Here is a 21,969-nt window from a genome sequence, read left to right on the forward strand (position 1 = left end):
CAACCCAGTCGCCCACTCCCCTTTCCAAATCTGCATATGCGGACAATAAAGGAAAGCACTGATGGAAGGAGCAAATGCTGCCACACCGCCCTTAATGTACTTCTCCGAATTTAATGAGGTCACTTGGGTGTCCACAGTATTTGCCTCTTGCTAAGGCTCCCTGCCCAGGAGAGATATCCTTGTCTAACACGCACATGCCGACACCCTGGAAGAATCAAAGCCCCACATAAAATACCACGAACGGGGAGGGCTTAGCATCCTTCCTACGCCTGCAGACTGAACCCACTCACCACGCACGCCTGTGGTTGCTCACAATGTGCCCACTTCCCAGGGCAGAACTCCTTCCAGATGCAACCGCCTTGCTCCCCTGAGCAGGTAGCTCCACGTCGAGCCCCGGGACAAAAGCGGGCCAGGGTAATGGTGTGGTGTACGGGACAGAAGCCATCGTGTGTGGGCAATGTGGAGAGCTGCAGACTCAACACTGGGCTGTCTTCTTGAGCAAATCCAGCAGATAGATGTTAACCCCCCAACCCCCGCCCAAACCCTTAAGCAGGCAAACAGAGCCAGAAGCACGGGCAATTATCTATTCTTGAGAAAGCGCTGCAACCCTCCCTCCGGCTCTGGTTCCTAGATGGGCTCTCCGATCGCCTAAAAGGGCAGATCACTAAGGTGGCACCAGACTAAGGGAATTGCTGGTTGTAATATCTGGGCCGGGACCAGTTAAAAAAAAAAAAAAAAAAAGATTAGGACATTGACACGCAAGATAAAAAAAAAAAAAAAAAAAAGAAAAGAAAACCACGTTGGTCTTGGGGACGCAGTTCCCCTGCACCAGGAGCTGAAGGAAACAGGGTGCCCACTACATGGGAAAGAGAAGAGGGTGACTTAGCGACCGCCAGTAGATGGCGGAAGAACTCTTCCCTTTTACAATCTTAACCCTTCACTGGTGTGTGGGGTTGCCAAGTCCAGATGTATAGATACATACATTTTCCGATTTGAAAGAAATCTCTCACTTACATATTTGGGAACAATTTGGAATTAAGACAAATGCGTCTGTGCTAGATAGCTGCCACGGATAAAGTGGTTTAGCTGCGGCACAGCTCAGCTGAAAAGGGGGTAGCGAAGATGAAAGAGCGAACTATTTGGGGAGATGACTCCGACTCCCTCCCCACCCCCACACCACCCCCCATCCCCCGCCCTGGTCAGGGACGAAATCGGTTTGCCGACTCTTAAAAACCCGGTTACGGTTTGCACGCAGGCATTGGAATATGTAAATGGATGCGTGCAAAATAAATTCTTCTCTGAGATCTTATTCAATTAAATCGCAGGATAATACATGCGAGACGTCTGCCTGAAATATACTGCAACTACAGTAGTAACACATGTCCCATTATAAGGACGTGGGCATCTAGGGAGCCCGGTTCATTGCCATCTCGGATTCCCCAAACGCAACACAGATTCTCCCATTAAAACAGTCCTTTAGCATGTTTCTGTATTCACAGGCTGCAATGGAGAGCTCACTAACATAATATTTCCTGGGCTGCTTTTACAGGCAGAATTGATCTATTCGGTGAAGGAAAAAAAAAAAAAAAAACAAGCCCCTTAATTTCAAATATTGTGGGGAGTTTGTCAGAGAGCTGGGCTGGGCTTTAAGAGGCTCACTAGTGGTTTCTGGTGGTTGCTATAACGAGCTAGAATTGAGGTAGATTTTGGTGGAGGGGAAAAAAATGCACAAGAAAAGGCAGAATCCAGAGTAGCGGAGACTTTGTGCCCCCGTTGGAGAGATGGTTGAGTCCTCGTCAAGGTTGCTGTGGTATCCCAGAAACACCATTCACTCCGAGCTGTGACCGCGCACCAACAACAGCAACAACTCCACTGCGCCGGGCTGAGGAGCAGGAATTAGGAGCTCGCGAATAATATGAAAGGGATCCGCAAAGGGGAAAGCCGAGCAAAGGAATCCAAACCCCGGGAACCTGGCACGAGAAGATGCGCTAAATGTGGCCGCCTGGACTTCATCCTGATGAAGAAAATGGGGATTAAAAGTGGATTTACGTTTTGGAACCTCGTCTTTTTATTGACGGTGTCTTGTGTGAAAGGTAGGTCTGCTTTCGGGGGTCCCCTCTGCTTTGGATGGAGGTGAGCTGACTTGTCGCTAGAGAGGCTGGTAGCTTACTTTGCAATTTGCACCGATAAAAACAATCATGATAATACAGAAGAAGGAGTTGATTCACAGCTCTTTTTTCTTCCCCCCTCAGATAGGAAATGCATTTTGCTTGCCAGATTTGGCGTTCAATGCAGTGATTGAGCTTGTGCTCAATAAATATTCTTGCAGTATGCTCAAACGAATACGTGAGTTGGTTCCTATAGCCTCTAACTAGTGGATATCCAGGCAGAATTCCTCTGCAAGACTTTTCTTGGTGGTGAGAATTACCTTGATTCTTAGTCAAACCAATGTTTGATCGTTTCACTGGAATATTTATAGAAAAGACACTTGTGAATGCCTTTTAACCCTTTCAGGCAGGAAAGTTAAAAATACGCGAGGGATGTGCTGTTTTTGAAAGCATTAGGGCACAGGGGTCTTTCGAGCATCCCCAAACCTATGTGAATGTCTGCATGCATATGTGAATGATTTCTACGTGGGCTCTTATGCGTTGATAAATGGTAGGGAAGCTTATCTAGGTCCTGTGGTAAAGGTTTGGCTAAAGCAGGCTTTAAAATTGTCTGAGACACCACAAAGTGTGAAGATGCACCTTTGGGGATGAATGAAGGTAGGAGCAAAGTCATTAGCTGACTACCGAAAAGAAAATCCCCAGCAAGTCTCAGCGTTCAGACAGGTAGAGTGAGTGTCACATGCATAGACAAGGGGAGGGGTGGGGAGGGGGGATGTAAAATTTATTCCTAAGCTGAAAGGCAAGGGACAGTCAGGATCCTAGGAATCAGAGCTGCCCTCAGGGACAAAATAGATCCCAGTTCTGTTCCACAACTTCTGCACCCTGCTGTCCATTAATTACTGCAAAGAATACTCAGGAGGTGTTTATGACTCCTGCCATCATTTTTTTGAACAATCATCATCCCATACTCATGGCATTTCTCAAAGAAGAGATGGATGTTGCTTTCAGTAAAGCTAGTTTCAAATCCCGGGTGTCTGTGGTTTGGGTGGGGGGCGGGGGTGTTTTGGCCCGGGCGCGCCATCGCTGTCAACACAAACTGGACGCTTCTTCTTTTGTAAAGGAGTGCCTCTCTGAACCGCAATCGGGCCGGGTCTCTATGAAACAGTTTATTGTCCAGCTTGCAGCTGGCTGTCCCCCCACAGAAAGCAGCCCATTTGCATTCAGTGGAAATGATAATTCATGTTTTGGATGGAAGGAGCTGGAGGGGTTACCTCTCCTTCTATTAGAACCAGTGATGGCTGGCACGTCTCGAATTTGAATTTACATCCCTATAGGCCAAGAAGTCACTGCTGGTCTCTGTGGCAGCAACTGCCTTGTAATCCCAACCTGCTCCTTGGAGCTTGGTTTTTCTTTTCCCTCGAGCTTCAGCGCAGCTCTAAAGCAAAACGCATGTCTTAGGCGGCGTAACTACACTGCCTAGTGCCCAAGCCGCATCTCAGGGTGTTTGCAAGCGGTTTTCGTCGCCGGCTGGACTCGTGAGAAACCTTGCATTTGTGCTTAGTTCGCCTGCCGCTCGGAGAGTCGGTGTTAATGGATGGCCCTGGGGCTGCCTGCTAGACGCGCGCTCCGCGTGGGGGAGGCGCAGGAAGCCAGCAACAGCTCCAGGCAGGAAAAAATGTTGGGGTGGATCCCGCGAAAGGATGACCGCGGGTTAAGTGCGAATTCTCACGTGATACCTGTTGAGCCAAAACACATTCGGGGGGCTTATGTGGGGGGAGTAGCCTCGGAATCTGGGCGTGCAAGCCCGCCTGACAAACACCGAGCCCAGCCTCCTGCAATTACAGCCCGGCTGCCGGCACCCGCCGTATTTTCTGAATAAGACGCGCCGATAAAAAGAAAGGGGGCGTTCATTTCTTTCAAATAGCACTGGAAACGGGACCCCTCTCTTCGACTCCCAGCTCCCTGACTTTGGGCTGAAATATTAGGTCACCAGTGAGTATATTCCAGTTTGGGGAGACTGGAAGAAAGGAGCATGTCACACTCTTCTTTGGTCCTGTCCATGATCAATTTTCTACAGATGGTTAAATAAATTTAAATGGCAATAAGGTTCTTTGTCACTTGTCGACCACTTGGAAGGCATCTTCTATATTTTACAACTTGGAACGCTGTCCTTAAATTTTGAGAAACAAACTTAAAAGGCTGCATGTCCGCTTTAGATCTATTTCCTATAGCCCGTGGTGCCAATTTTGGCAGTTGCTGCTTCTCTTTCCTCTTACTTTATTTTCATTTCACCCCAGGCTCCAAGCTTTCTTAAAACCGAGATTGCAGCAATGTCTTATATGTTCTTCCCCTAATGTCTATGCCCGCTTTTGTCTTCCACACTGTTTCATTTTTCTCTGGATCTCCAGGCCCACAGGGAAGCTCAGAATAGGCAGAGTCGTTCTAAGGGCTTTGCAGGTCCTAAGCTAGGCTAGCGCCAGGGTTCAGCAAGTCTGAGGCGCGGAGTTTTCCACGTGAACCTCTTTGGCCAAGAGAATTCTGTCCACACTTCTCAGCCCTCCACCCTCTCACCTCTGTCTGCAACAGCAATGACAAAGAGGCTTAGTGGGAGGAACCGCCTCAGATTAGAAGACAAAGTGGCCTTCCATACTAGGCCCGAACTACTCGGGTGGGTTGAAAAGAGAATCAACCTTCTCTGGGCATTTTATCTCCACTGTTCTGATCTGAAATGAAAGGAAGAAAAAACCACCAAATTGCGGGGTGGGGAGAGGCTGAGGCTGTTTGGACCTGGATGCATGGCTAGTCCAACCTGAAACACACACACACACACACACACACACACACACACACACGGTGGAGGTTTCTGAAACGCAGCCTGCAACTGTAACCTGTCTGTTTAGGTCTCATGCGATAGAAACTGTGAATCTCCAAGTCGTGCTTAAACGTCCCGCCCACGTAAACAGACACCCGCGGGATGCTTTCCCACGCTCCTTCTTGGGGATCCCGGAGGAGAACACACACCTTGCAGTTAGGTTCAGAGAACACTGACCTCAAAGGGCAGCAGGAGGTTGGAGCCAGCGTGCCACGACCTGCACCCTGCACCCCACACCAGAGCTTCTCCTGAACCCAGGACTTCGAGAAGGATCCACATTCCCGCGTGTTCTGGGACCCTAACGAGATGCGCGCACACACACACTCACTCTCTCTCTCTGGTCACGCAGCTTTCCTAAAGAGTGGGCTCACACCTTTCCCCCCATTAATTCCCACTAGAAAGGGACGTGGCTGTCTTTGCCCAGAAGCGCGGAAAGCCACGCTCCTTCGAAACTCGCCCACAGCAGGGTGGCAGCACCCGGAGGTCTCCATCCCGGAGTCCGCAGGGACTGACACCCCCACTCCTGGCAGGTCAGATAAATACCTGGACTATCTTAAGGAAGCTTTTTAAGAGGGGTGGGGTGGGTTGATGTCACAAAACAACAACAACCGCAAACAAAACCACCTCCCAGCCAGCAGCACGACCGACTGGCTTCCCTCGAGGTTAGCTCGGCTGAGAACTGCTGGGAGGTAACCTTTGTGTTTGAGTCTGGGCTCCCGGATTCGCTGCAACTTTGGGCTGGTGTCCCTCTCTCTCATCTATTTCCTTTTGGGGTACTTATTAAATTCTTCTGGAACACCAGACCTTCTGAAATTGCCATGGGCCATCGGAGCTGTGGAAACTGAGTGCCTGACTCAACCTAGTAGTGCAGGGGAGAGAGACAGAGAAGTGGAGAGAGATGGTGGGAGAGAGGGAGAGAGACCGAGAGGTGTGTGTGTTGGGGGGCGGGGGGTGCGGCGCAGGCGCGCGGTGGGTAATGCTACCCATCTGTTTCCCGGACACTACTGGGTCGGTGATGCTCAGCCTCCTGCCATTGCAGGATCCAGGGGAGGCCCTCCAAAGCTCCCTTTCTCTAAGCTGACCGCAGCACTGCCCTCACTCAAACAACTTCTCTAATAGCTCTAATAGACACTCAGGGAGTTAGAAAGAAAAAAAAAAAAAATTTGGGGAACAAGTAATGGAGATTGTTGCTTTTCCAAGATCCTCCTCATCCCCATTCCAGCCTGCTCTCCTAGGAAAAGGCAAGCAGGACGGCAGTCCCAAGAGTTCAAGTGCAGCAGGGGCTTAGTTGGACCCTCGGGAAAGTGCAGACGAAGTGAAACAGCATGGGGTCATCTCGTTCGCCAAGGAGTCCACTCCCAGCCCCGTAGGAGTGGCCAGTTAAGCGCTGAAAGCGGGCACGCATGGGGATTGCAGCGCATTGCAGAATAATAATGAAGCAGGACAACCGAAGAAAGAAAGATCGACTCTGGCAGCAGGCGGACTGCTTCTCCCCCCTCCACACTGCGCCTTTGGGGAGGCTTTGCACCACTGAGTTGCTAAGCCAACCCAATTTACCGCCCCGAAAAGGCTTGAACAGCTCCCAGGATTCTGAGCTGAACTTCCCCTGGACAGTGTCTTGTTGAAATTGGTCTGAAATGTCATTTTACAGCACCGAATTTTCCTGAATTTTCCAGTGTAGTGGGTTGGGGGTGGGGGAGTTCAGGGCGGCTGCATCAAACCGGCATAGGTAGAGTGTGTGAGCAGAAATAATTAAGGAGCAGTTTTCAGCCTCTTGAAAAGAAAACCTGATGCTACCTTCCTTTGATAGCCTTCAAGGAGAAAAAGAGGTAGAATCACTCAAATTAAGTACTCCAGTAGCATAGACTTAGTTTCAGTAGTTATTACTGTTCATAATATTAAGTAATGTTTCTATTTGTGGGATAGTTAAATAGATTTTAGGTATATATATCTTTTCGCTGAACACAAAATTTGGTTTCTAGAGAACAGTGAAATAATATAAATAAAACAGTCACAAATAATAAATAAAGTACTACACATAGTTCTAAATATAGGAAAACTCTCTCATGAGTGAGGACTAATAAAAAAGAGAGGTAAGAAGCAAAGCAGGTAATGATTCACTGTACTCAGGTGGAAATAAACTCTGATGTGAATGTTTTCCTGAGATCTCAAGTAGAAATACATGAAAAGGACTAAATGTCACTTTCTTAAGCACTGACTATATTTCTTTCCCTTGTGTCCCAAACAGTGACTTTCTAAGTAGTCAGGTCTCTGGAAAAGACTACAGGAGATCAAATGCCTTCAATGTGATTTCCAATTAGGAAGATAACGTTGAAACAGCAAGTAATGTTTCTTTTGAGGCACCTGTTAATTTTAGGTACAACATGACTCTTTGAGAAATTATACCATCTTGTACTTTTATTCCAAAGTTTGAGATATTAAGGTGATTGGACGTGAAGAAATTGGGAAAAATTGTGTGAGATACAAATAAAACTTAGTCATTTTATTTTAGCTATATACACATTAAAATACAGCTTCTCATTCTACCCCTTTCTGCCATCCTCTTTACTTATAATAGGTTAGGGATACAGTGACAGTTCTGATTTAGATTTTGGGTGAGATCCAGTAAGGATGATAGAACAGACAATATCACTACCAAAGTCATGTTTTATCCTTCAGAGTAAGCAGGTTGGTGATTCATGGTACTTTTTAGGTGGATCAATCAACATGTCTACAAGATTTTCTTGGAATTAGGACCCTTATAAGGCTCTCATTATTATCAGGAATATTGCTTTTATTGATGTCACTGAGAAAAATCAATGTGTTGAATACCTCCTAATTTTCGTGGTCTCAGTGCTCATGGTCATCTCAAGCCTCAAATCTTGCAGTCATCAAATGTGTTTCATGTTATCACACCCTTTCACTAAGTTATTGCTTGGTGCTAGCTGAGGATTCCTAAGGATTAATATTTTCTATATAATAATGACATTGCTTACTCTTAAAACTTGCTCAAAAAAGTCTAACCCTACAATAGTAGCATATACATCCCATACCATAATTATATAACAAGAATATCAATGGTAGTCATGTGGCATTAGATATCACAATATTGTTCTATTGACTTTATAATAGTTGCACTTAGGGATTTCCAAAGCATTCCCAAACAAGTAGCATCAGCATCCTCTCAAAACTTGTTAGGAAAACCAAACTTTAGGTCCAGACCCATTAAATCAGAGGTTCTGGTAGTGAGATAGAGACATTGGTTTTCTAATAAGTCATCCAGATATTTCTGATGCACACTGAAGTTTGAGATCCACTACAGAAAAGTAGAAAGAACAGATTGTGAAATCACTAACCGTAATGAATTTGCCAGTAATTATCTTTGTAGTAGCAAATCAACTTTCTTAAGCCTGAATTACACAATCTATAAAATAATGGAGATTAGAATATTCTGGAATATCCATAAGCTTATAAATAGATGACATATATATATGCCTTCAATATATATATAACACTAAGACACCAGAAGCTCTCATCATTGTTCACAAAATACACTTCTATGTGTGAAGCTAGTATGAACTCCAACACACCTCATCCCTAACACCACGAGCCCTAACTTGTCTATAACAGTAAATTAAAAAAATGTAACCTCTTTTCACTTGCTATTATTTCACTTTGGCTAAGTTCCCAGGCTATTATACATTTGAGAAACACTCTGAAATTTCCACTTACCACCTTCACACATGTGCTTCAGGTGCTAGTTTTATGAATCAGGGGCAGAACATCTCCCTGCCCACCACCCCCCTCCCCCCACTGGCTTAAAAATGTTACTCCTGCTACTCAGCTGATTTCATCTGTTGCATTCCAATACTGATTTTACTATGAATCTTGGCAGTTGCAGGGCTGAAAGCTTTCTTAAGTATCACCTAGTTCATGTTCCAATTTTCAACAATAAATGCATATGCCGAAAAAGGATAAGTAAGTTTTATTAGTTTCCCAAAATTATGATCTCCAGAACCGAGGCTAGCTCATTGGGCATTTAACTTCATGTTCAACTCTTTCTACTATAATTCAAGTTTATTATAAGGTTAACTCAGATGGCACTGATGAAGATAATTGCAAAAGTTGAAATATTTAAATACTCTGTATCAATCAGTACTATATAAGAATATTAGTGATTATATGTTCCATGGTAAAATGAAAAAAAAATGCTACTTGGTAGAAGACAAAACAATATATGAAATGACATTTTCTAAAATTGATATGCTATGTATGGCAAGTAAATAACAAAGTATATCTTCAATAAAGCCTATTTCCTGACATTGCAAGTCTATAAAAATAAAATCAGTGCCCTGCTTTTCATGTTTCATATAGAACTTTGAGGAGTAGTGCTTAAAATCAAATTCTTGTGTATTCGTTCTTATAATCTGGACATACTTTCTTATTTAAAGATATTTAAATCTAAAACATCTTCCTCAATTTATTTCCTTTATGTTTTTATTATGCTTGTCATAATCTTATAAGGTTTATGCAATCTGATTTTTCATCTGTATATTTCTCTCATAAGATCTATATAAAACAATGGCATCATTCACAACTCTCCAGAATAAATTATAGGATGCTTTATAAATATCAGCAAGAACAATTAAGAATGTTAACAGGTTATCTTCAATTTTAGTGATAATGTGCATTATTTTAGAAGTCTCTATAAGATATGAGAGCAACATTTCCAAAATAATGAATGCTACTTATTTTGAGGGCCTTAAACGTTCAGGAAGTGACTGAACTATAGAGAAGCTAATGAGTGATTTTCTTAAAAGCTGAGTTGTAATATTTAAGATTATAAAGGATTGTAAAGTCCTTTTAACCTACTCACTTTATGTTACCAATTTTAAAAGAATATTTATGGCTATATAGTTTAAAGTGATGTGAGGAATTTTTTAACTATGGCATCTTAAAAAATACAGTTGGCTACTACTTTGAACATAATTTTTTTAATTGAAATAGACTGCAAAAATGGTTTTATTAAATCTTAAATAACTTCGAAAAACATAAGTGTTCCTGCTATAGTTTTACATTATACAGCAAGTTCATTATGTTGACTCCATTTCTCAGAGGTGCATCATAAAACATTATTAAAATATTATTATGTTTTAAGGAATGATATCAGGACAGAATTGTCTGCTACATCTTTTGTCTGTTCAAGGTCTATGCTAAATCCTTTCTATAAAGTGTGCAGTGGTTCTCTCTCTCATTTTCCTTCTGTGAGCTTTAACAAGCATTTCCTAAGATAGCAGTTATCTCCTATGTAGATTAGTATCTCCATTTACAAATTATCCACATTTCCTGAAGCCAGAAATATGCAATGACTCTCCATGAACATATGGTTAACTAGTCATTAACACCTGAAACGATAAGGTTCATAAAGCCCTTAGACTTATCAGAGACTAAAATTTAGTTGCTAACTAAATCTCTTCATTTTTTTAAGAAAAAACAAAACAAAACTGAGACCTTGAAAATTTAATTTAAAAGAAAATCTAATTATTTTTAAATTTTATTAATGGCTTATATATATCAAATCATTGTTATAGTTCTTAGTGGTCCTGTGAATAACTTTGAAAGATATTTTCTAGTTTTAGTAAGTGAACCAAATTCACAATAATACGTAAGTTAAACATGTCACTCTAAATTATAAAGCTATTTTGTGCATTTGATGTAAGAAAAAAAAAACAATCAAAACTTGTAAACCTTAGGTTCTAACCCAGTGCTCTTGAGTAAAATCTAAAATTTCTGAATGCAAGTAAATGCATGAATTTCACATATAATAACATGTGAACAAAAAATATTTACTAGTTTTACCACAGACTCAAAAATATATTTGTACCATTTGGTACCTTAATCTTCCATTTAGCCCTATAAAATTTCACGAATGGGGAATCTCTGCTATCTAGTTTACATCTAATAGTCAAGCAAATTCTCATATCAAAGCTCTAGCTACATAATCCATCTCCATTGGTTAAAAGTACAGGTGTAACTGCCAATCTTCACGTAATGAGACAGATCAGAGAACTGAAGTGACTGGTCATGCGAGGGGTGCTAATCAGTTTTAAATTTCCTGTCAAGAGCCTTTAAATTCCCTGTCAAGAACCTCTTTATTGGTACTGCCTCATGAGTCTTCTTATTTTGTCCTAAATAGTTTATGGGAGCAAAACATGTTAAGAAAGACCACTGTACTTATTACCCCATACTTAATCAGACTCAAAACAGTATTTCTGGAAACAGTTGTGCAAGGAGACACAGATTCATGAGTGTAACCATATTGGTAAATGAGAAACATCATACAGCCTAAAGATTAACCTAAAAATCAAGTGGAGAATTAAAATGTACATTCATCAATTTATAGAATATACATGTCAAATTATACTTAAGTGTCCAAAATTAGCATTGCATCTTTTTGTTGTTGTGGGGGTGATATATATATTTTCATATAAACAAAAATTCTTTGGTACTTTCTGCACATTAGACTCTTAAAAAATTAGCCTTTTTCTACTTTGTTATTTGAATTTTATTCATTTCTGAGCATAATTTAGTGATATCATTTTAATCTGTGTTTTAAATTTTAAAGCTCAGATATCCTAGTAATGTGCTCATATGTATTATTTGTAAAATATACTTATTACATTGAACATTTTTTAACTGTACATCCTTACTTTAAATAGGTTTGCATGTTATAACAGGTAGATGTACATTTTTTCAAGGTTGGCAAAAGTCAGGAATAAAGATACACCTATAATCTGTCTCCAAGTCTATTTACTACAACTTTACATTCCAGAATTTTATTTAACGTTGATAATTGCCTGATTGTAAACCAAGTCCTCCATTTTAAAATTGATCCTACTGTAATAATTCATTTTAGTTTACTGAAATTTTAAATCACAAATTGACTTATTATTATGTTTCCTTGATCTTGGTGAGGTAGAGGAAGAATGCATTTTCTCAAACTGGTTCACATTCCCATTAGCCAACTTGTTTTCTCATTAATAGTTTCTTAATAAAATAACCAGCGGTGTTTCATTGTTTGATATTATTCTAATTTCTAAGTGTCTAGTATCTATTTTGGTTTCCTATAGAACATATCCTACGTGTTTGTTTGGTTTTACTATGAGAGTTGTTTGATTTGAATGGTATCTGAAAAACAAATGTTCTTAATTTTACTTTCTTTTACAATACCACATATTGGACACCTGAGATTGATCAGCTGAATCAATAATTAAAGAAATATAATTTATGGGCCTCCCTGGTGGTGCAAGGGGTTAAGACACAACCTATGAAGCTGAAGCTGCAGCCACTGCAGCATGAGTTCAATCCCCAGCCAGGGAGCTACCCACATAGAGGAGCAAACCTCTCCTGCCCGCTGCTCCCTTCAGGATTATATTTCAGTTGGTCTGCCTGCTCTGTTCCCCACTCTATCTCTGGTGAATCCTCTCACCTCCCACACCTCTGGCCTGTAACCCAGTTCTTGTTTGCACAAATAAATAAATAACAAATAAATAAATAACAAATAAATAACAAATAAATAAATTTAAAAAAAAGAAATATAATTTAAGGCTGTATTTTATGAGCATTTTAATATAGAGAAAAAATATCAGTCTTATCTGTTGTTATTCTATTAAAGCATAATATGATGCTGCTAAAATACTTTAACCAGGCAATTTGTCATTCTAGGAGAGATTTTATTTTCAACATTTAAACTATATTCTTATGTAGTTTCAAAAACTCTTTGGAATCTGTTATTGGAGGAGTGATTTAAATTTATCCTATATGTTGGCAACAAATATATTTTGATGTATCTGCATGCTCTAATATTGAGCTCTGTGATACTAAAAGCTGTATTTGCAAGATAACGGATAAAAGTTAAGAGAACAAGTAGAAAAACCACAACCGAATCTCCTGAAGATGAAACATACTACTTTGGGTTTATTGGTTCTGTGCTCTAACTGACTGAACTATATAGTCTACACAAAATATTTACTTAGTGTTCACATATATGGAGAAGCATGAAGTTAAGGTTTTTTGGCTGATGTCTAAATCAAAACAGCTGAACAGATTCAAATGTTTTTGTATAAACAAGTTTGCATCCAGGCTGCTAATTTCTGAGCCAACTTCCAGCTTTACAGTTTCTAACATGATGGCGATTTATAAACCCTCTTAAAGTATGCAGTAGAAATGCTGACAGGTCCATGATTGCCTGCATTGAATTCTTGTTCCATACTTTTTTCTTTCCTTTTTTTTTTAAGATTTATTTATTTACGCATACAAGAATTGGGGTGTAGGCCAGAGTTCAGGGGTAGGGTGTGGGGGTGAAAGGATTCACCAGAGACAGAGTGGGGAGCAGAACAGGCAGATTGACTGAAATTCACTGCTAAGGGGAGCAGCAGGCGAGATAGGAGAGGTCTGCTGCGCCATGTGGGTTGCTCCCTGGCTGGGGATTGAACTCATGCTGCAGTGGCTGGCAATAGCTTGATAGTGCTGAGACTTTAACCCATGCACCACCAGAGAAACCCACCATGCTTTTTTCTTGGCTTAAAAAAAAAAAAAACCAAAAAAAACTCATCGTAATTCCTACTAATACTTGAGTGAGCTTTAATCTGTTAAATCTTCTTAAAGGAGGTCAAACAGAAACTCTTAAAATCAATTTTCTAGCAAAGTGCTAGAAAATCTTTAATATTTGCCTTAGCTTGGAAGTGTTCATTAATATATTAATAAATGAAAATCAGAAGTGACATTGTCAGCTTAATTTTTAAATATCATCAATGTGTAAGTCCTTAGAAATCAGCCATTTTTCAGTAATTTGATGATCACTACTTATTTTTACCTGACTTTTCAAAAGCCTAAAAAGAATTTAAAAGAGGTTGCATGTACTAGCTTATGCTGCTTCATGTGGTTATTTGCCTTGTTTCTAATATTTTGTTTTCCTTAAAGCATGCCTTTCATTAGAATAGTAATAGAAAAATATTCATTAGACAAGTATAGATTATGGTATTGACATAGTTTAATTTAGGAGTTCTATTTTTTTATTTTATTTATTTATTTTTTAAAAGATTTATTTATTTATTTGTTTGTTTATTCATACAAGCACTGGGTACAGTCAGAAGAGCGGAAGGGTGAGAGAATTCACCAGAGCCAGAGCGGGGAGCAGAGCAGGCAGAAGGACCGAAGTACACTGCTGAGGGGAGCAGCGGGCGGCAGGACAGGTCTGCGCGCCATGTGGGACCCTCCTCCAGTGGCCGGGGAGCAGCTGGGGATCGAACCGGCGCTGCAGAGGCTGTAGAGGCTGGAGAGGCTGGAGAGGCTGCAGAGGCTGAGGCCAGCTTCGCAACCCAGAGCTCAACCGCTGTGCCACCGGGGAGGTCCTAATTTAGGAGTTCTAAAAGACACAGTGGTCTGTAAATTTTATTTCCACAGAAAGAACCAATGGCTTCTGTTATCAGTTCTGGGCCTCATCCACACATTCCTTATTCCATCAATCATGTATTGAGGGCAAGTGTATGTCAAGCTCTTGCCTAGACTTTGAGAATGTGGAGATGAAAATCTAGTCACTGCACTAAAAGAACACATTATTTTAAGCAGGATTTCTGTGAACATATTACCAAAATAACCTAGTTATTGTGTTCTTCAGTGAGATTCTTATCAAAAAATACCAATGGACTTATTCCATATGTATTTATAAAGCCTATTGATTAAATATTTATCCCATTACAGGTATGTATTAACATCCTGTAGACATTATTTGAAACTTTGCACTAAACTGCATCATTTTTGTGATCTGATCTAATTCTGTCTTGTAATTTTCAATTAAATGTTTATTGACTCCCATCTGTTCAGCCAACTGATATTAACTAGTTTATCCAGTATTAATGAAGATCCCACATGTATTTCTGTAACAGTTTGTACAGTTATATAATAGCTTGTGGTCAGCAAATTGAGCTTCTGACCCATTCCTTTTGTTCCTTGTTAGCGCCTGCCCCTTTATTTAGTGATTTATATGAAATAAACCTTGACCTAACTTTATCAAGGTCAACACCCACAAAATTAAAACCAATAACTATGTACGTTATTATAATATAGTACCACTAACCATATGTTATTATAATATAAACATAAGACTATAAATCTATCTAAATATAATAGATTCTAAGTTCATTTTTCTATTGCTTATATTTTTTGGCTTTAGGAGACTTAGGCGTATTGAAGAAATATAGTGTTTCAATAAATAGATTGTTTTGTTCTTGCTTTGCTTTAAATCTGTTATTAAAGAGCAGTAGAAATACAGACACTTGATAAAATATTGGATTTGGATCAATGCCAATTTTATTACACATGAGTTAAGTAGAATAATGTATCTTTAGAAGAGTAGGACAGTCACCAAATTTTCTTTTGTGTTTTAGTTTTTTTAAATTCTTACCATATTAATTACTTTGATAATTCATGCTATTTTGATGTTTAAACCAATATCCACCACAATTGTCATCACCACTTCCCTATCTACATTATAAAGCTCATTTCTTGGTGTTTGAATGACTTCATGTGTAAGAAACCAGATTTAATATTTACTACTACAAAGAATATTACGGGAGTTTTCTGTTTTCCAACTCTCAAAATCTTAACTATTAATCTAAGCTCAAAACCAAGCATTTCTATTATCTATGTAAACAGTTACCTTTGCTGCTTTGATTATTTCAATAAAAAAAGCTGATTTGATATTTTGATATAAACTATCTGTAGTACCATGAATTATTTTATTTAGTACAGCCAAAGTAAGGACTCTCCACTTGTATCATGATGATTTCCAGCACTTTCCATATTACCTAGCATTAGCTCCATTTATTAAAATCTCATACTAATGCATGGGAGATAATTTGCATGATATGCTGACTTGGTTCCATCAAAATCTCAAAACCCATGTCTTAGACATTTTACAAAGAAGAAACTACTTCCTTTACATTTCACTGGACTATGAGACACAAATAAATAAACAATGCTTCATTGCCTTTATATTCATTGTCTTTTTTCTTCTCAAGTTTCCACTCTTACTCTCAGAAATTTCTTTAAAATTTACATATAAGTGTCATGATATGGACTGTTTGGTTCAAATGCAGTGGAAAAGATCTTATACTGGCTTCTTATTTGTTGTTTTTTGCCTACTACAAAAGAGAACCTCGGCAAAGCCACCAATAAAGTGAAAGGTCAGACTTCATGAAAACTGTGAAAATGGATCCAATCAGATTGGGTCATTTTGAACAACTGATCTTTGCCTATTCAGCAAGTTTGGTGAAGGACGTTTATATTAAAGAAGCAACTCTATTACATATAATTTAAGTATTTCTAATATTTATCATTCTAATATATATAATTTAAGTATTATTTCTTAAACCCAAAATTAAAGAGTCAATAAAAATGTTTGATAATGAATAACCAAAGTGTAAAATACAAAGTATAGATACTTTTATTAATTGTATATTTTAACAAATATTCACAATCTGTGACTTGTATCCTATAAATTTGTTCTTTTTAAAATTAATTTTATTTATTTACACATAAAAGATCTGGGGTATAGGCCAGAGGTGCCTGGGGCAGGGGGTTGGGGATTCACCAGAGTCAGAGCGGGGAGCAGAACAGGTGGATTGAATGAAATACACTGCTGTCGGGAGCAGCAGAAAAACAGGAGAGGTCTGTTGTGCCATGTGGGTCAGCTCCCAGGCTGGGATGGAACTCTTGCTGTGTATAGCTTCATATTGCTGAGACTTACCCCTTTGTGCTACCAGGGAGGTCCTGTATCCTATATTTGTATTTCAATTTTTATAACAGTTTATTTTCTCTATAGTACACATGAAAACACTTTCCTTCATGAAATCAGTTATTAGGCTTTCTACTTATCCTGATCATTTCTTTTCTCATCTTCGTAGAAGGAGAAAAGTTCTAATATTCACTGCCATGGACTGCTAATGTCTTTCTCATTTAAGCTTCTCAAACTTGAGTGACAGTTTTGTTTTAATTTGAGGAAGTAACTTAAAAAGAAGAAATTATAGTTAGCAAGTGGAGAAAACTGGGTACAAACCCAGCTTGCCCAGTTCAAAGTCCTTGTTCTTTTCCATCACATTAAACAGGATCTCATCTCCTTTGAAGGAAAGAAAAATTCAGAGATCAAGATGAATTCTAAATTCTTTCACATGTGTAAGGTTATTTCTTTTCTGGAGAGAGGATTGTGAACATAGAACAATTTCTTTCACATACTGCAAGATGGAGCGATGGCAAGGGAAACAGAAGTCAGAGATAATGATTCAAAAACCTCGGACTCATGTTGCCACAGGGGCAGGTCTCATATTAGTGTTTGTACATGCTTTATTGAACCCTTTATTAGGTTACAGATTATATAGGTTAGTTAGCTCTTAGAACAAATATATACATGTGCATATATATGTGTGTATATGTGTGTGTGTGTGTATATATATATATATATAAACAAATTTAAATTCTATGCTCTTATACGTATGTATTGGGCTCAGTAATGCCGGGTATATTATATTGCTTTTTCTTTTTACACATTAAAATAGGAAGGGAGCCATAATTGTTATCTATGTATAAGGTATCAGTTCATATTTACTTATATTCTTCATTTTCAATGTCCCAGACTTCATGAAAAATGCTATGTTAATTCATTTCTTAGACGTATACGAGAAAGAAAATATTTCTTTATTTCCAAACTCTTAATGAATAAAAAGAAACATGTCAAAAACCTCAAATCATCCAGTACAGGATCTATATACCTAACATGATACCTTATAAACAGAGTAGACATTCAGTAAGTATATGGAGACTTGAATTGCATTATAGATAATTTAATTTACTAATTTAATTTAGGTCCAACTGGTACTCAGAAAAATCGATCTATATTGCCTAAATCTTTCAACTATTATACACTTCTAACATTAACTCCATTAATGATGATTACTGGTACGTATTTGGACATCTGATTTATTTTTCACAAAATGCGAGAATATAAAAACACTATATGTCTATTCAGTATGTAAAGTATGAACCACATTTGCTACTTCCACTTTTGTATTTGTAATCTGACTGTTTTTCTTGAACACTGTTTTGAAGTCCTTTAGTTTAAAATATCACTACTTCCATTAGCATCACAGAAAGAATCCAAAGAATTATCAAGCCCCAATAAATCTCCCTTGCTTTCACAAATAACAGTTGATTGTGTGACCCCTTCAGCATGTTTTCAAACAATACTCAGTACATCAGAGGGCAAATACATTTGGAGACATTTATTATCATTATTCTCAATTCTCTAATATGATAGAGTAAAATATGGGCTCTAGCCATGTCCTTTCTAGGCAGGTGACCTTAATTGCAGTGTTTCCTTTAGACAGTTTATCCCACTCTTACATCCCCTGTGAACTTCACAGTGACATGATACCAAAAGACCACTATAGGAAAGGATTTCATGAAGCATGCATTGCCACTAATAATAACTATTGCAACAATATTAATCATTGTATTATTTACTTGAAAATGTCTAAGCCCATAACTTCAATTTATTCAATAATGTATCATTAACATAATAAGCAAAAGGAGTTACATTTCTTAAACATTTAATGAGATAATTTATGTTTTCCATCATCTTTTACTTGTGTTAGGATAACTGTTATTTATGATTAGGCTTAAAGTAGATGTTCTTTTCTATAAATGTGCAGGTTCCTTAATAACCTGAGTAATCACAAACTATCCCAAATAATTGACCGCTATATATTGAGTTTATGGGATAACAATAGGATTTACTTAGATGCAAATTCCTCGTATTAAAAAGATTTTAAAAACCAGCCTTTATTCCTTTTTAAATTTTAATTAATAATAAATATTAAAATTGAGTTATTTTCTTGTATTTATATACCTAACTATACTATTTTTATATTTTTGGTGTTAAAATGATGAGGTATTAATCATTTCTCTGGGGTGGTAGCCAGCCTTGCAATCTTGACATAAACCCTGTTTAATCTTAGTAGCACTTCCTTGCATGTGTGATTATATTCTGCTTACTAGTGTTTGGTTCATTTTATCCCTGGATTTATTATAAACATTTTTTTCTTAGAAACTTGGAATATGAATAGCATATTTCTTTAAATTATGTTATTATATGTTGCTTTTTAAATCATATTTTGCACAAGTTTTGGCATTGTATGATGCAGTTTGCATTTATTCCGTAAATAACACTTGTCCAAATTTTTTGGTAATATTCACTTAAGTCAGCTTCATTGTACTATTTACAGTTTTGATTTTATTTTCTATACTGATTTCTTTTGTTTGGTGTTGAATGTGTAGATTTAGAGTCATGTTAATATTTTCCAAGGAACAAAAGTATAAATATATAGTACACCTTTTCTCAACTTCTATTTTTAATTTTACTAGTTAAATTTTTATTTGCTTTTCTGTTGTCTGAAGTTTTGGGAACAGACATTTCACTGTATTTCTTTTTCTTTATATCTTACTATGACATGCAAACATTTTTCTAAGTACTCCTTTGAAAATCTATTATGATAACCACATTGAAAGATAAATATTTTTAATTTTTTTAAATATTTATTTATTTATGCATACAAGAGCTGGGGTACAGGTCAGAGATGCTAGGGGTGAGAGGATCCACCAGAAACAGAGTGGAGAACAGAACAGGCAGATTGACTGAAATACTCTGCTAAGGGGAGCAGTCAGGAGAGGTCTGCTGCTCCGTGTGGGTTTCTCCCTGGTTGGGGATCAAACTTGTGCTGCTGGGGCTGCGGATTGCTTCATAGTGTGGTGCTTAATCCCTTGCGCCACCAGGGAAGCCCCTTAATTTTGATTTTGGTTTTGATTTTTGAATCTCCTGAATCTCCTACTACTTTGAATCTATACATATGATAATATATTTAGTTTTGCATTTACTACTTATTTGTAATTTAAAACAACATTGATATAAGTTTGACATAACAGATTTTTTCAGTATTATGTATATATGTCATCTAGTATATAAACACATTTTTGAAAACATGATTGTAAAGCTGATCAATTTTAATATAGCCTCATTTGTTGTGTAACTCTTTTTTAAAGTCATTTATTCTACTTTGTTATATTATTTTAAATTTCCAATCCTTGCTATATTTCTTAATTGCTAACATTTTATTAATTTTAGTATTTTTCATAGGATTTCATCTGAAATGTAAAACTGTAAATTTCTTGGTTTTGGTTTAATTTTACTTCAGTAGTCATTTATTCAATTCCTATTTCTAAATCTATTTAAGTTTTAGTCTATAGTGATAGATTTGAAAGAGTAAGAAAGTTTTATCATGGACTTTCCATGTCATCAAAAACTCATAATTAATTCTAATGGTAAAGAAAATCTCATGAACAAATAATTTTTATATGCCTTAATAAACACTATTATAAAAGGAGATCAAAGGGCTATAGGAATCAGAGAACAAAATGATGACACATGTTTAATAGCAGATTTAGGCTTGGATCAACCTACTTTACAAGCAGGGCATGAAATGGTCACTCCAGACCCAAGGACTCTAATCTTTTCATCATCTTTTGTACAAGAGCCTCTCTAAATCTGCCCCTATCACCAATTATAGCTTTCCACTCAGAGCAGCTTTTCAGTCATTCAACAAATCACCAAATGATGCTGCTGGTAAACCTATCATATACTTCCATTTAGTAAACTTTAAAAATGCATTTCTTTGGTTTTCACTATGAATACACTTATATCTGACTACATGACAAGATGTTATTTTTTTGTGATTGGATATGTTAAACAGAATTTCAATGACTGTTTACTTTTAATATAGGGAAATTCTATTTCACTCTCCTAACCAATCCTATCTTCATTAAGATGCCATGAATATCTAGCACACACAGTAGCTGTGGCCCTAATGCCATTTCCTAAAATTCTGGAGTTGATAGCTCCTGTTCTGTTTTCTCAAGTTATCCCAAGTAAGCTTGTCCCATGTAGGAAAGTTCTATATATATTGATCATGTTCTAATTCAACTTGTTGCTATTCTTCTTTAACTATTAATTTCTTCATGCTCTTGAAACAAGTCCAAATCTGAAAATAACCTGTTGAGGCTGACCAGAGTCTCCTGATGAAACTTCTTCTATATATGATCTTTGATTTATTAGAAGAGAGCATATGAAGGCTCCAATGGATCTGAACATAAAATAATTTAATCAATTTATTTTAATAGTATAACATATATAATACTTTCCTTTACCATGTCTGTTATTACAGTTTTTTGTGTACATTTATTTCATTATTGTTATTCTATTTATACTATTAATAGGGTGAATTTTAAATTGTTGTTTCCTACTTTAAAACATATCCCAAACTTCAACACCTTGTTTAGTATCATCTCACCCCCTTAGACATATATTTCTAGATATTCTCTAGTAGAAATCTTAAATTTCATTTGCATCAGTATTATAATTCTTACCACAATCTGCTTTATATTTGATAATTTGTCCATATTCTATCTCTCTCATGTAAGAAAGAAATATGGGAGGTTAATGGTTGTGCACTTTAGCAATCTTTAATCTCCAAGGAATCTTTCATACTACTCTAGGGATAAAAACTTAATAAATGTTGATTGCTTTAAATTTTTGTTTTTTTAATTTTTTTTAAATTTAATAATAATGTATTAATATTCATCTTGTTAATGATCCACTAATCTTTTGTCACAATATATTAGGTTTTAATTGTCCCACAATGTTCTAGAATTTGCCATGTGATTTAATTTTGAATCACATAACATGCCCTTTATTCATGCTTCAATTTTTTTTTCATTGTCTTCTTAAAAAATCTATTTTAGAGTTTGAAATGTCTCTTGAAGCATTAATTATTCTTCTGAATATTTATTTGTGCTACATTCCTGCTTTTATCAAAAGGAAAT

The 21,969-nt window shown here is 37.5% G+C and overlaps 1 protein-coding gene across 4 annotated transcripts in view; it reads left to right on the top strand.

Moving 5' to 3' along the window:
* The first annotated feature begins 1,646 nt into the window (after positions 1 to 1,646).
* The window catches only part of CSMD3 (CUB and Sushi multiple domains 3), an 831,873-nt gene continuing 811,550 nt past the window's right edge, over positions 1,647 to 21,969 (top strand). For all 4 annotated transcript variants that reach the window (XM_054692020.1, XM_054692021.1, XM_054692022.1 and 1 more), the window contains exon 1: positions 1,647 to 2,093. In XM_054692020.1, the coding sequence (XP_054547995.1) occupies positions 1,916 to 2,093 (178 nt within the window). In that variant the 5' untranslated portion in view covers positions 1,647 to 1,915. The remainder of the gene's footprint in view (positions 2,094 to 21,969) is intronic.

This window comes from Talpa occidentalis, unplaced genomic scaffold, assembly GCF_014898055.3.
Source record: "Talpa occidentalis isolate TD23 unplaced genomic scaffold, MPIMG_talOcc4v2.1, whole genome shotgun sequence".
Lineage (NCBI taxonomy): Eukaryota > Metazoa > Chordata > Mammalia > Eulipotyphla > Talpidae > Talpa > Talpa occidentalis.